This window comes from Mustela lutreola, chromosome 6 (assembly GCF_030435805.1).
Source record: "Mustela lutreola isolate mMusLut2 chromosome 6, mMusLut2.pri, whole genome shotgun sequence".
Taxonomy (NCBI): domain Eukaryota; kingdom Metazoa; phylum Chordata; class Mammalia; order Carnivora; family Mustelidae; genus Mustela; species Mustela lutreola.
Genome location: NC_081295.1, coordinates 65288822 through 65304512, shown reverse-complemented (window position 1 = coordinate 65304512; position 15691 = coordinate 65288822). Strand labels below are relative to the sequence as shown.

Sequence of the window (15691 nt, the reverse complement as noted above, 5' to 3'; positions counted from 1 at the left end):
AGTCTGTGGAAGGACATAGGCAAAATATCATACTTACAGCATCCTGAAAACCGAAGAGCACCACCTGAACCTGGCTAATGCCGTGGCTGTCGAAGTCAAGTTCCAGCTTCAGCTTGGACAGTGTGGTGGCGATGATTTTTCGGTCCGTGGATCTCACAAATTCTCTGAGGCTTGCGATGAGGGTTGTGATATGTTCCCATTTTAGTTTAGGTTCTTCAGCCCCCTGTGAATAAAACCTGTCAGTTGATCTGTGCTAGACACAGTCATCATAAGCCGGCCATTCCCACAGCCCCTGTTGGGACCTGGGCTTCAAAACGCCCCCACTAAAGGGAAGAGGCCATATTGGAACTCTATGCCCCACCAGCCCCACCAACCACCCAAGAAATAATCAGACTTTGTGAGGAAGAGTACCTACTGCAACAGCTCAGCCACCAGCTATGATTTAGTTAGATATACAGACCTTTCCCCAAATAGGAACAGGCTGAGGTAAGACCTCTCAGAAATTTTAATGGGGAACTGAAGAGAGAACAGGCAATGAGCCATAGGATCTTAAGCTCAAAGTTGGCCCAGAGAGACAAGTCAAAAGATAGCAGCAAGAGTACCTCTAGTTGTAAGGAAGGGAGAGTACAATCAATGGGATTGAGAGTGACTATCTACATGGAGAGGAGAAGGGAAGGGACAGAAATAGAAATGGCATGCTAAGGAGGCCAACAGCAGCCAAAGCTGAGAAGAGATGTACAAACTCTCAGAACACGAAGTAATCAGAATCACACACAAGTTTCAGTCTCTGTGGGGCTCGGCTAGGCACTAGGGTTGGAATTCCTTAAGACCCCACCTCCTTCAGGTATGAGAGGCCACTTACAATGTGCCCCCCAGAACTTTAACTGCCCTTAAAATGTGTTGATGCCTTTCACTTAAAACAATTCCTTACCCACCGATGAGGTAATTGGTTGTAAGACTGAACCAGTGGACACGTTTATACATTAAAAATATAATACGATATTTAAACAGGTTCCTTTTCTCAAAGGAAACATGGTAGGGTATTATTTATCCTCATTTAACTTTAAGAAACAAGATTTTTATTATGCTCATTTCTATCTCTTATTATACAATCTTGTTACCACATCATTAAAATTAAATTCCTCAATCAGGCTGTGATAATTACAATTTCTAGGATTCTATTAAAATCAATGTACCATCAAGTTCTCTCCCTCAGTATGGTTTCATTTGGGAGCTCCCTCTCATGTTTATGTTTTCATGAGACAAGATTATATTGAAAAGCTTGAAAGCTGTCATTAAGGGAATTAGAACGAGACTGGGAACAATTATCAACTTTCTTTTCTTACCACCAACTAAATTACACCCAAAGTAAAGATTCACAGGCAATATCATAATAACATGAAAATATGTTCAAGAAGAAAAATGTGAGTTATTCAGAAATTGGAAGCTTATCTTAGTGAAGAATCAGCTCCCTGTTTGCCAGCAGTTGAAATAGCAAACATTTTTTTGACATTAGCTTTGTTTTCACAACAGACGAACATGTTGCTTCTGGTTTTCTGATGTGTGTGCCACTGTCCTACAAAGGAACACTGTCTGCTCTGGGAAATGTTTTCTGTCTGGAGTGGTTCATCCACTTACATGATTGTGGCTTCTGTTCTAACTCCTGTGTTTCACGCGCACTCCTGAACGTGCTTATGCAGACGAGCATCTCCTGTATCAAGGATGCAGATTCGGCATCCTAAGGTTGCCCTTGACAGTGTGCCTTTCCTGAGCACAGCACTGTCCAGGTTCTGCTGTGAAGGCGCGCTCTATTCTCTATTCTTTATCCTTTAAATCTCCTCAAAAATGATGAGTGAATTTCAGAAGAATGTTATGAGTCCAAAGGGCTTTTGTGGGCTGCTTTGGGACAGCAGTACTTTTGGTCTTATTAAAAAAGGTTAGGCTTGGGCACCTGGGTGGCTCAGTCGGTTAAGTGCCTGACTCTTGATTTCAGCTCAGGCATGATCTCAGGGTCATGAGATCGAGTCCCTCAAAAGGGGTGTAGAGCCTGGTCGAGATTCTCTCTCTCCCTCTCTCTTTGCCCCTCCCCTCTTAAAAAAGGGGTGGGCTTGGGTGCCTGGGTGGCTCAGTGGGTTAAAGCCTCTGCCTTCGGCTCAGGTCATGATCTCAGGGTCCTGGAATCGAGTTGTGCATCAGGCACTCTGCTCAACAGGGAGCCTGCTCCCCCCTCTCTCTCTGCCTACCTCTCTGCCTACTTGTGATCTCTCTCTGTCAAATAAATAAATAAAATCTTAAAAAAAAAAGTTCAATTTTAGGATTATTTGTTCCAGCTCTTTGAAGAATACCGGTGGAATTTTGATCAGAATAGCATTAAAAGTATAGATTGCTCTAGGCAGTATAGACATTTTAACAATGTTTATTCTTCCGATCCAAGAGCATGGAATGTGGTCCATATACACTATGGAGTATTATGCCTCCATCAGAAAGGACGAATACCCAACTTTTGTAGCAACATGGATGGGACTGGAAGAGATTATGCTGAGTGAAATAAGTCAAGCAGAGAGAGTCAATTATCATATGGTTTCACTTATTTGTGGAGCATAACAAATAGCATGAAGGACAAGGGGAGATGGAGAGGAGAAGAGAGTTGAGGGAAATTGGAAGGGGAGGTGAACCATGAGAGACTATGGACCAGATCTGAAAAACAATCTGAGGGGTTTGAAGTGGTGGGGGGGGTGGGAGGTCGGGGTACCAGGTGGTGGGTATTATAGAGGGCACGGATTGCATGGAGCACTGGGTGTGGTGAAAAAATAATGATACTGTTATGCTGAAAATATATAAATTTTAAAAAATTTTTTAAAAAGTTCAAAAAAATTTTAAAAAATGGAGGTGGGCTTAAAGGTAAAAATGTATCCAGAGATATTTAACACTACGAAAAGAATTATTTATATCTGGTTGTAGAAAATACGTAAAGAGATTAGACAACTATGATTAGCCTTTTTGATAATGGTCACAAAAACAATAATGATAGTTAACATTTGTGAAACACTCTATTAGTCTCTCAGTTGCTCATGATCTTGGCTATTCCTTATAGAAACTCCATGAGGTAGATACTGGCATTTCCTCTGTTTTGTAGGTTAGAAAATCAGCTTCAGAGAAGTTAAATAACTTGCCCTAACTGCACAGCCTGCTAATAAACAGTAAAGCCAGGCCTCTGGCAGAGGAAAGCTGAGGCTGAGCCCAGACTCCTCATCATTGCCTTCTCTTGCCTCGGTTAGCTGGAAGAGCGGGCAGAGAGCCTGAATCAGAACCTGTCTACTGCCACACCACCAAGGGATTCAGAGCACCCTTAGAGATACAATCAGAAGGACCCTTGCTATCCCTGGATGATTTGAGATGCAGCACGTGACTCTGACCCATAGTTTCTGGTCCTCACTGGTTCCTTTGTGCCGGTGCACCAAGGCATGCCCTCTGAGTTCTTTCTTCTTTCTCCTTTTACAGAGAACACTCAGGCATGCTGAAAAAACCAGGAGGCCACAGACGACTGAATAGGATTAACAAACTGCAAAATGTTAAGAATTTCAGCACACTCATGAAGGGAAGTCTCTTGCCAGGCTCTGTGCTAAGAGCTGGGACCATGACAACGACCGAGGCAGTCCTGCCTGATGGACCTTCAAAAACCCCAAACAAGCAGATGCTTTCTCTACTGGAAGAGCTCGTCCCTAGGGATGATTATGAGATTTAGACAATCCCTGAGTTCTGCATGTTTTGGAGCTGAAACAGGCATCTGACATGAGCAGCTACAGTTCAGAAAGGGTTTCGCTCTACAGCAGCGAAGGGCGATTTCCTTTCCTTCCCCCACTCCAAGCACCAGTCCTTCCCATTTTCACTAGCCCCTGTCAGCATCTGGGAGCTGTCTCCTAGGGAGGAGAGGTCCGGGGCGGGGGGCGTTGCTTAGGAGCACAGACCCTGGAGCCAGACTGTGTGGGTCTAAATCTGGACTCCGCTGCTTAGGGCTGTGTGGTCATGGCCATTACTCAGCTCCTCTGTGTCTCTGAGTCGTATGCAAGATGAGGACAACAGAACTATTACTATAGTGCTATTGCCACGAGGCTGGAGTTAGTAAATACACCTGAACTACTAAGAATAATACTGGCCCTTATGAAGCGTCTGCTGTTATTAGTGTATGTTGAGTATGTTTCCTGTTACCACTATTATTGATATAGGTTTGCTATTATTACTATGTCACCGGATGTGCCACTACTACTATGAAATATTTACTAATATTTATTGTTTTTCTTCCTCTGCTAGAATGCCAGCTTCAATGGGATATTTCTTTTTCCCAGTTTTGTTCACTGTGATGTCCACAACAAGTAGACGGGTGCCTGGCATTCAGCAGAGGTTTAATAAGTATTTGTTGAATGAGTGTATGACCTCCAACTGCTGCCCAGCTGTTCCTTCCATCTAAATTTGATTCCCCTTCTTATTTCACACCATCTGATCCCTGATCCTTGAATGACCAGAGAAAGCAGAAGTCAAGAGAAGAGAGAAAGCCGAAGGTTCAAGATGGCTCCTGTCTCGTCCACATCTCCCACATTCCTGTGCAGCCTCCTCAGCCCTCACCCTACTCCAGCTCAGGGTCCCGACTGTCCCTCAGCCCAGAGCCCCCACTTCCTGGGCCTCCAAGGAACTGCTCGAGGTGGATTTCCTCTAGGAACCACGCAGGGTCTTCCCATAAAGTGTAGGTGGTGCTCATCTCAGTTCTCCTCATACTAGAGACCCTGCTGGCATACATGTGGCCTTGACTCTTCCTATGGGATCAAAAGGCATTAGAGAACTGCTAAGGAGAAAAAAATCAGCAGAGAAACTTTGTGGGGTTCTCAAGATAAAGACAGGAGCCCAGAAGAAAGTCTTGCCCTGTTTACATCCCAGTACAGCTGAGAACAGGGAGACAGTTGGACTGAGAGACAAACTTGACCCGACTCCTCTAGCTCCACACTTTCCACAGCGGTTTTCCCAAGACAGAAGGTAGGAAAGAAGGCATAGCCAGCTGGTGGTCATAGGAGCCCGAGCAGGCAGACAAGTCCCCAATGCCCATGCCACTGAAAGAAAGTACCAAGTATCAAGCCTGAAGCCAAGCATGGCTGTGGAGGCTGACATCCTGAAGAGATGTGAGCTTCTGCTCCAAACTCAGGAGGCAGCACCTGAGGCCTGGGGCTGCAGGAAACCCCATTTCTACTGGGACAAAACTGGGGAGGGGATTCTTCCTTGTTATCTGTAAGCAGAATCCTAGGGAACATATTTTCCCAGGTATTACGGACTGAACTGTGTCCCCCCAACCCCAATTAGAAGCCCTAACCTCCAGTGTGATTGTGGTTGGAGAAAGGGTCTTAGTAGGTAATTAAGGTCAAGTGAGATCACAACAATGGGGCTCTAATCCAACAGGAAGAGACACCCACCGGTGTGCACAGGGATAAAAGGCTGGGTAAGGATGTGGCAAGAAGGTGCCACAGACAAGCCAAGGAGAGAGGCCTCATGAGAAACCAAACCTGCCGACACCTCGCTCTCAGAGCTTCTGCCTCCAGAACCGTGAGAAATAAATTTCTGTTGTTTCAGCTATTCAGCCAGTGGGATTCTGTTACGGCAGCCCCAGCAAACAAATATACCAGGGAGTAAGAGTTCGACCAGCTTAGTTTTTTTTTTTTTTCACAGCACACACAGCCTTCAACACACTATATAATTTACTTATTATGGCCCATTACCCTCCATCCATCTGGATGTAGCCCCACGAACACAGGGGACCTTGTTGAGTCTGCAGTATTTCCTAAATGCTCAAAGGAGACCGGCAGGGAGCCTTGTGCTACCATCGGAATTAGGAAGTCACGTGGCTCAACGCGTACGTGTGGATCCATCAATAAACAAATGAACGGAGTGTAACAGGGGCTTGTGGGCTGGTTGGAACTTCACCGCAATGAACAAGTTGCTAGTGACTTACAAGTAGCTATGTTCAAAAATGCAGTTTCTACATCAAGGATTTCCCTTTTACCTCTCCTGGGTAGGTCTGATTCATCATCAAGAGCTCTACACCTTTCTCAAGGCTCCATGTCGCCTGGGACAGTTCCAAGCAGTGAGGACACAGCTAAGATACATTAGATACATAGATACTAAGATACATTAACTCTGGGAAACGAAGAATCCATGAGAGGTTTTACCTGAGCCAATGATTCCATTAAGTTTCTCACAACTTTGTCTTGGTCTTCCGTCAGGATCCTATGAAGGGTGGCGCGTCTCTCACTGTCCTTCCTCAACATGAAGAAACCAGAATCTTTTTCTTCAGGGGAAGGGGGAGCACTGTGATCTTCAAAATTTTCATCCGGAATGCTGGAAGAATTTAGACAGCATAAATCACCATGTCCTTTATAAAAGGACACACAACACAGTTCTTTCACCCAAAGTTGGTCAGGTCTTTACCCCAAAAAGAGCGTCCGTATTCCTTTTACATCTCTTTCTCCGCAGGATTTGGCTCTCGTTTTGAAAGAGAAGGGGTCCACCTTTAACTCTGTGTCAGGAGAAACTGAGCCGTACTCGCTGCTGCTGCTCGTGTCCTCGACCAGGACAGGCACAGGCAAGGATATGCTTCGAAGATACTCTGTTTGTCACGAGAGGGGAGGAAATGGTCATGGATGCTTTTAAAAAGATACACATACTAGACACGCACTCAAAGACAGCGACAGTGGTGGTTAAGTGTCTCATTCCAATGACTAGTCAAATTATGCTAAGAGGCTGGTCATGGATCCCGTGCTCCACATACAACCCGGGCAGGAGGTCGGCAGGGTAGGGGTCCCCCAGGCCCTGGAAGGAATATTTCAGGGCCATGAAACTGTGGAAGAAGAACCAGGCCCAGTAGTCCTGGGTTCCAATCCCCTCATTGCTATTGGCCACCTGTCAGACATTAGGAAGGTCACTTCTGGGTCTCAGTTCTCACATCTATAAAATAAAGGATCAGGTGGGGCATCTGGGTGGCTCAGTCGGTTGAGCATCTGCCTTTAGCTCAGGTTATGATCTCAGAGTCCTGGGATTGAACCCCGCATTGGGATCCATGTTCAGTGGGGAGTCTTTTTCCTTCCTCTCCCGCTGTCCTTGCTGTGCTTGCTCTCTCTCTCTCTCAAATAAATAAATAAATAAATAAATAAATACATATATTTAAAAATAAAATAAAGGATCAGGTTCATATTTTTTTAAACCATCTTCCTCACAGGCTCAAGGGTCCACCTTAGCATCTTGGGACTGCTGTAGCCAGGGGGAATGAGGATTCTGTGATTCTAGAACATAGGTTTCAACCCTGTTTTGTCTAACAGAAATATGATCTGTCAGTCTTATATATCAGGGTTCTGCTTAAAGGGTCATAAAAAAAAAGGGTCCTTTGCTAAATACAAATTTTGGAAATCAAAAGACCACATGATCTCTTCGGTCTTTCCCAGTTCCCAGAGACTGTGATCCTGCGTCAGACATGGGCTCTTATTGTGATGGAGATTCTCTTAGCCCAGCAGTAGTTACCAATGTTTCATCAAATACTTATTTTAAAGGAAGTAACTTTTGACAGAGTCATCCCTTACCAAACAAGTGTCCCAATACTACAAAAGGTCTTACCAAAGAAGGCAGACGTAAAATTATAAAAAAGGAAATCCAAGGTTGCCTAGAATCCTTTTTTACTTAATCCCTCTTGGGCTGGGCTGTTTCAACCAGGGTCCCAAGCTCAAAGATGTGGGATGGTCATTCAGCTGTGAACTCTTGCCTCTGTTCGGGGTGACTGCAAATCAGTAATGATTAACAGCGAGGGGCGGAGGCAGCGGGCCAGCCACACTGAACAGACAGATGGACATGTTTGAGAAGCACTCATCTGATTTACCAATATATGAAAGCCAAACAGAACTTCCCTTTCTTTTCTTTGCCCTTTTCTTCCAACTATCTCTGGATTCTATCCCTATGATTCCACATACAGATATGCCTTATGATCTGCTATATATATACTTGGAAGAAAATATACCATATTATGAATGGTAGTTATTTCTAGAAGATGTGATTTGGGGTGATTGTGACTTTATTTTTCCAAAATTTCCAAGCCTTCTACAATAAACAAGTATTATTTTTGTAATCAGAAAAATATATGTTACTATAAATATTTTTCACATGCATATACTCAATAGGTGGTCACACCACATTACCAAGAACTTGATTTACTTCATAACACACTTAGTGATGATCCAGAAGATTAAAAAAAGAATCCCATTACACAGCAGGAAGTGACATTTCACTGAAAATGGATTGCCCTGACCACACCCATCAGGGAAGCTTTCTGAAGCTGCTGAGTCTTAGAAAAAGTTTTCTAGCCCTATCTAGGAGCTTCCTTAATCACAGAATCTTGCAGGTGGGACACGTCCTACACTCCTTGGTTGTACCGAAGATGTCATGTACTACCGTTCTATTATTCTATCCCACTTATAGCTCAGATGAAGAAAGCAGGTGTTAGAGGGATACTTGGCTTTGGTTTCAACTGTGGGGAGGAAGAAGAGATGTATACAGCTTCCTGGGATAGTTCCTCTCTGGGGAAATCATCCCAGTGATCAGTTAACTAGAAAGTCTCCCAAGGAGGAATTGGTTGACCCACCTTCTGTCATTGAATTTGCTGCATTGCTGACTCAGTTGAAGGCAGGAACTGAGATGAAGCTAAGGAGAGCTGCTCTGGGTTTACCAAGTCAACACCACTATCCCTTAGTTAAAGGTTAAGTGCAAACGGCCACATTGAAGAGATGTTGGGGGTGCGGTGGGGGGAGGATAAGAGGAGACAGGTCTGTCGGAGGGCCCAAACAGGACTGCTTCTGCGAGGGCGTTTCTGGGAGTTTTCAAGACCTATAGTGTACTTTGTTTCACTCTGCATTTCCGGGGAGAGATTGCTGAATGGACAAAACAGCTGCTGGCTTGGCCAAATATGGATTCAAGGAACAGGAGCAGGGCTTGCATTGCTATTAGCTATCAAGTCCTTAAAGTTAAATGTGGCTGGTAGAAAAAGATAGCTGAAGCAAGCTCTCACCCTTCTCTTGGCTCGATGGGATGGCCAACAGCTTTGTGAGGAAGGCACAAGAGCCCTGCAGTGGGGTTCACTGTGGACCCCCTGGACTTGGTGAAGGCATCTTTCCCAGCTCACAGAGTGGAGATCCTCTCTCAGCGTGTGTTCCACGCAGAAATGGAGGCAGGCATCATTTACACGCCAAAGACAAAATTGTTGTTCCTTGGGACTAAATTCTATCTAGAATGCTACCACGTGGAGTTTCTATCCTGTGTTTCTGTAAGCAAACATTCTAAAGAATAGAGGGAGTGAGGATTTGACTTGTCTTGCTCTTTGGTTTTTTGGTCACATTATGTGATTTAATAGCCCAGTACTGAGAAGGCCTGTGTCGTACTTGTGAATTAGGGTTGCTATGGATACCGACTGCCTAAAGGAAGTCTCATGAGTCTCATGTCTATGTTTAAGGATGGAATCTAGTGCCCAGGGTCTTTATGGCTCATCTAGGAAAAAAAGGGACTTGTAGATATTTTGTATGTTCTGTGTACACAGCCCTGAATTCCTCTTCTACCAGATTTAAGTTTAATCCTAAATTTGATTACTCTTCTCTGTTGGGCTCATGCAGTCATTCGTCCAGCATATATCTACTAGATATCTAATATTTGTTGGGTAGCCAACAGGACTCATTGCTGGACTGAAGGGAGGGTATGAAAGGGAGGAATCAAAAATGACCCTGAGGTGTCTGGCTTAAGAAATGAATGAATGAAAGAACTACTTATATACTAAGATGAAAAGGAATCCAGGCTGAACGGGAAATTATTTTTGGTGGGGAAGAGGTGTGATCTGAGCATTCAGTTTAAGAAATTAAGGCCATGGGATGAATCTGGAGCTCAGAAGACAGAGCTGGGGACATAATTCTAGCAGTCCCCTGCCTAGAGATGGTATTTAAAGCAAAGGATGACATAATTAAGGGAGGGATGAGGAGAAAGCAGAGGTCCTGGACCTTAAGAACACCTCTATTTAGAGGAAAAGGAGGTAGCAAAGGGGAATGACTGGAGAAGCCATGAAGCTAGAGGAAATCAGGAGAATGGGGGGGGGTCACGGAAGCCTCCAGAGGAGAGGGCTAACAGAAAAGAGGAGGCGTATCTGGGCCAAAAGTCACTGAGAGGATGAGCAAATTCAGAATTTGGCCAAATGGATTCCATTAGTGACCCTGAACAAGGCAGGGTCAATGGTCAGTGACGCCAGACATCAGACACAATGTAGGCCAGACGCTAGATTAGTGGGAAAGAGGTGGGGAAGATCAGGGGACACTGCTCTTCAAGACCTGAAGCTGGGATGAGGAGCAGGAAAAGTGGGGTGTTAGCCAATGAAGCACTAAGTAGTGTCAGGGGAAAGGTTAGTTTAGGACAGAAAACTCTAGAGCATGGGTAGATGGGGATTTATGTGGAGAGTGGGGAAGCTGAAGAAGTTAGGGGTGTGTGGGGTGCAGAAGCCAAGTGGGGGTTCACCTTCTGTAGGAAAATGAATACTCCCTCCTCCATGAGGTAGAAGAGGGAGAAAAGGGGATGCCGAGGTAGCAAGTATGTACATTCTTGGTGGAAACGTGATGAAATCCATTCCTGAGATTTCTAGCTTCTCAAGTTGTAAAAGATTTCCAGGTAAATGAGAAACCACAGTGCCTTTCTGGGGAGAAACTCAGGTATAACTGTTACCATAGAAGCATGCTGACAGTTTCTGGAGAGCACGGAGGTCACAAGTCCCCTGATATCAGCTCAAATACACTGAGGCTCTGGAGCCTCCAGATGTCAGAGAGAAGTCTGGCAGGAGTTAAGTCACTTGCCTGTATGCTACTCTCTCTTCAATTTTTTTTTTTTTTTTAAGATTTTCTTTACTTATTTGAGAGAAATGAGCAGCGGGAGAAGGGCAGAGAAAGAAGGAGAAGCAGGACATGGCGCTCACCACAGGGCTCGATCCCTGGGCTCCATCCCATGGCTCTGAGATCATGACCTGAGCTGAAGGCAGAGGCTTAACCAACTGAGGCACCCAGGCGCCCCATGTCTTTGTCAACTCTTAAGAAATCCTTTGCTGTAGGGCTGGCCATGGGAAGTCTTAAACAGGCTGGATGACATCTCTGAGGATGGGAAATGTCAAGGGTATGCCTCTGGAAGAGTATTTCTTGTTGTTCTTTTGTGGGAGCTGATGGGTAAGGGTTCCCTAAACCGTAAGGATGTCTATCCTCATCCCAATAAAAATTCCCTAAAAAGATGGCTTTATTATGGGTAGACTGGCGTGGGGAGGGAGCACATGGGGCCAATCTATGGGCCCCAGACTGCTGGGAGCTTTCTGTTTAGGGGAGAGAGAGGGCTCTAACTTCAGCAAATTGGCTATGCCCATTCTGGAAAAGGGGGAATGTTCTAACTCCCTCCCACCACTGTGAGAGCTGCCTTAGATCCTTACAGCTATTCAAAAGCACCAGGGACTCTAAGTTCTCCGAGTTCAGGACAATTTAGGGACAGAGCTCAGTCAGAGCCAACTCCTAATTGTCGCCCTATCTCTGACTGCCCAAATCTCAAAGGTTCTCAAACTTTAGTGAGCAAAGAAGTCATCAGGTTGTTTACTTAAAAGTGTAGCATTCTAGGGCGCCTGGGTGGCTCAGTGGTTTAAGCTGCTGCCTTTGGCTCAGGTCATGATCTCAGGGTCCTGGGATCGAGTCCCACATCGGGCTCTCTGCTCAGCAGGGAGCCTGCTTCCTCCTCTCTCTCTTTCTCTGCCTACTTGTGATCTCTCTCTGTCAAATAAATAAATAAAATCTTAAAAAAAAGTGTAGCATTCTAGGTTATAGCTACAGATTCTGGGAAGGGCCAGAAATCTTAATTTTTAACAAACATTCCAAGTGACCCATGCAGGCAGATCTGGGCCTGAGTCATGCCTATGTATTTTGAGGGCCTAGGCCCTAGGACCTAGATCCCGAGTGCTAAGGGCACAGCAGAGGTTTTAAAAGGTTACCTAGTACATTTGTATCTTTAGGGTAAATACCCAATAGTGCAATTGCTGGGTCATAGGGCAGTTCTATTTTCAACATTTTGAGGAACCTCCATGCTGTTTTCCAGAGTGGCTGCACCAGCTTGCATTCCCACCAACAGTGTAGGAGGGTTCCCCTTTCTCCGCATCCTCGCCAGCATCTGTCATTTCCTGACTTGTTGATTTTAGCCATTCTGACTGGTGTGAGGTGATATCTCATTGTGGTTTTGATTTGTATTTCCCTGATGCCGAGTGATATGGAGCACTTTTTCATGTGTCTGTTCGCCATCTGGATGTCTTCTTTGCAGAAATGTCTGTTCATGTCTTCTGCCCATTTCTTGATTGGATTATTTGTTCTTTGGGTGTTGAGTTTGCTAAGTTCTTTATAGATTCTGGACACTAGTCCTTTATCTGATATGTCGTTTGCAAATATCTTCTCCCATTCTGTCAGTTGTCTTTTGATTTTGTTAACTGTTTCCTTTGCTGTGCAAAAGCTTTTGATCTTGATGAAATCCCAGTAGTTCATTTTTTCCCTTGCTTCCCTTGCCTTTTGCGTTGTTCCTAGGAAGATGTTGCTGCGGCAGAGGTCGAAGAGGTTGCTGCCCGTGTTCTCCTCAAGGATTTTGATGGATTCCTTTCGTACATTGAGGTCCTTCATCCATTTTGAGTCTATTTTTGTGTGTGGTGTAAGGAAATGGTCCAATTTCATTTTTCTGCATGTGGCTGTCCAATTTTCCCAGCACCATTTATTGAAAAGGCTGTCTTTTTTCCATTGGACATTCTTTCCTGCTTTGTCGAAGATTAGTTGACCATAGAGTTGAGGGTCTATTTCTGGGCTCTCTATTCTGTTCCATTGATCTATGTGTCTGTTTTTGTGCCAGTACCATGCTGTCTTGATGATGACAGCTTTGTAATAGAGCTTGAAGTCCGGAATTGTGATGCCACCAACGTTGGCTTTCTTTTTCAATATCCCTTTGGCTATTCGAGGTCTTTTCTGGTTCCATATAAATTTTAGAATTATTTGTTCCATTTCTTTGAAAAAGATGGATGGTACTTTGATAGGAATTGCATTAAATGTGTAGATTGCTTTAGGTAGCATAGACATTTTCACAATATTTATTCTTCCAATCCAGGAGCATGGAACATTTTTCCATTTCTTTGTGCCTTCCTCAATTTCTTTCATGAGTACTTTATAGTTTTCTGAGTATAGATTCTGTGTCTCTTTGGTTAGGTTTATTCCTAGGTATCTTATGGTTTTGGATGCAACTGTAAATGGGATTGACTCCTTAATATCTCTTTCTTCTGTCTTGCTGTTGGTGTAGAGAAATGCAACTGATTTCTGTGCATTGATTTTATATCCTGACACTTTACTGAATTGCACCCGAATGTTTATAGCAGCAATGTCCACAATAGCCAAACTATGGAAAGAACCTAGATGTCCATCAACAGATGAATGGATCAAGAAGATGTGGTATATATACACAATGGAATACTATGCAGCCATCAAAAGAAATGAAATCTTGCCATTTGCAACAACGTGGATGGAACTAGAGCGTATCATGCTTAGCGAAATAAGTCAAGCAGAGAAAGACAACTATCATATGATCTCCCTGATATGAGGAAGTGGTGATGCAACATGGAGGCTTAAGTGGGTAGAAGAATAAATGAAACAAGATGGGATTGGGAGGGAGACAAACCATAAGTGACTCTTAATCTCACAAAACAAACTGAGGGTTGCCGGGGGGAGGGGGTTGGGGAGAAGGGGGTGGGATTATGGACATTGGGGAGGGTATGTGATTTGGTGAGTGCTGTGAAGTGTGTAAACCTGGTGATTCACAGACCTGGGGATAAAAATATATGTTTATAAAAAATATATGTTTATAAAAAATAAAAAATTAAAAAAAAATAAATAAAAGGTTACCTAGTAAATGTTATTAAATAAATGATTCTTCAGGCAGCTCTCAGAATGAGCCATCAATAGCTTCACAGTTCAATATGGTAGCTGCTAGCCCCCTGTGCTTATTTACAGGAACATTTCAATGAAATTAAAATTAAATTTAAAATTCAGGGCCTCTGTCAATGTAGCCCCATTTCAACTGTTCAAAGCACATATGCTTAGTGGCTAAGGGACTGGACAGTATAGATAGAGGACGTTTCTATTACCACAGAATTACAGACCCCGTGATTTTAATTCCAGATTAAAGTCTTTCGCTGGCTCTCCCCTCCTGACTGATAATTCTCATAGGGAGCTCTTTGGGATATGCTCCTGCTTACCCCACCATGTATTTTAAGCCCAGCAATGCTGAGCCACCTCCTGCCCCCTTCACACACAGCGGGGGTTTTACACTTACAGCATTAGCTCATGCTAGGACTGACCTCACCTGGCTCCCCACTCACCCTCCGTGACTCCCTCTGCACTGACTACATTACACCAGAGAGCCGCAGATTTTTTCCTTGTGTGTCTCCCCTACAAGAAAAACGGCTCCTTAAAGACAGGAACTACGCTTTTCTCATCCTTATGTACTCAGGGCCTAGCACATTCCTTGCGCACACAGCAGAGTCACAGTGTTTATTAGGTTAAAACGAACTGCTTCATTCTCTGGGTCTCTGTGTGGCAGTGGGAGAGCAGTCTGAGATTGGACAAGCCATGTCTCTCAAAGGGTGGAAGGAGGTCCTCCTCATCACCACCCTCCCACTCTTCCTGTTGAAGTGGGCACCCCTCGAGGTAGGGCAGTGCCCTCTGCTCCTCTGCTACGGGACAGAAAGTGTTAATGACCCGTAAAGAACTGGGGAGGGAAGAGTCCTGCAGCTTGCATTCTTTGAGGAGAGGTAAAGCCAGGCCGTAGTTTGTAGTCATAATTAACAGGAGGCATAAAGTGCTCTGTAACACCTAAGAACACTCATAAATGGGACTGTAGCTGCTAACTGGGTTAGCACATCGATTTTCGCTTTTCTAAGGAGGAGAGGGGTTTCTGAAGGAATGAGCCCAGCCAGGCCTGCAGCTGCACACAGCCTTGGTACCTGGGAGCCTCCCACGGAGGCAAAACGCAGAGGCTTTTTAATGGGAAATCTAGAGCTTATCACATGATCACGTACCAAACTTCGGCTCAATGGGCAATATAAAAATGAACTCACCATTTGATCCAGCTGAAAGGGCTGTGGAAAGAAGAGCAAACAGCAACATAAGCACATGTTGGGTTTGTTGCTAAACACAGATAACAAAAAAGCAGATGCTCGAAATGGGATCAATGTCCTTTGCAAACATTCAATCTGTCTACCCTCATCCCCGATAAACACAAAAATGTCAACAACAAAGGGATCATTTACGTGCTTTTCTTTCTGAACTAAGTTTTGGACATTATTGCAAAAGACAGTTTTGCTGTTTTACTTGTAACTGACAATCTTCTTTTCTTTTTTTTTTTTTTTCCTTTCTTTCACATTGCAGGGGGTTGGTGATTCAGAAAGATATCCTCTAAGAGGCAATAGGTATTTGCCTAAAATTCAAAGAACACAGTACTGGATGGCTTGGAAGTTTTAACAGCTTCATAAGAGCTCTGGAGCCCATCACTGGTGACCTAGAGTTTCAGCTCTCAGAGGCTATAT

The 15691-nt window shown here is 44.2% G+C and overlaps 1 protein-coding gene across 1 annotated transcript in view; it reads right to left on the bottom strand.

The window, feature by feature from the left end:
• MAP3K5 (mitogen-activated protein kinase kinase kinase 5) overlaps positions 1–15691 on the bottom strand; it is a 202316-nt gene that overhangs the window by 21303 nt on the left and 165322 nt on the right. Inside the window, exons 21-24 of the mRNA XM_059177456.1 lie at positions 15224–15244; positions 6472–6649; positions 6213–6381; positions 38–223 (exon numbers count right to left, since the gene is read on the bottom strand). Of these exons, the coding sequence (XP_059033439.1) occupies positions 38–223; positions 6213–6381; positions 6472–6649; positions 15224–15244 (554 nt within the window). The remainder of the gene's footprint in view (positions 1–37; positions 224–6212; positions 6382–6471; positions 6650–15223; positions 15245–15691) is intronic.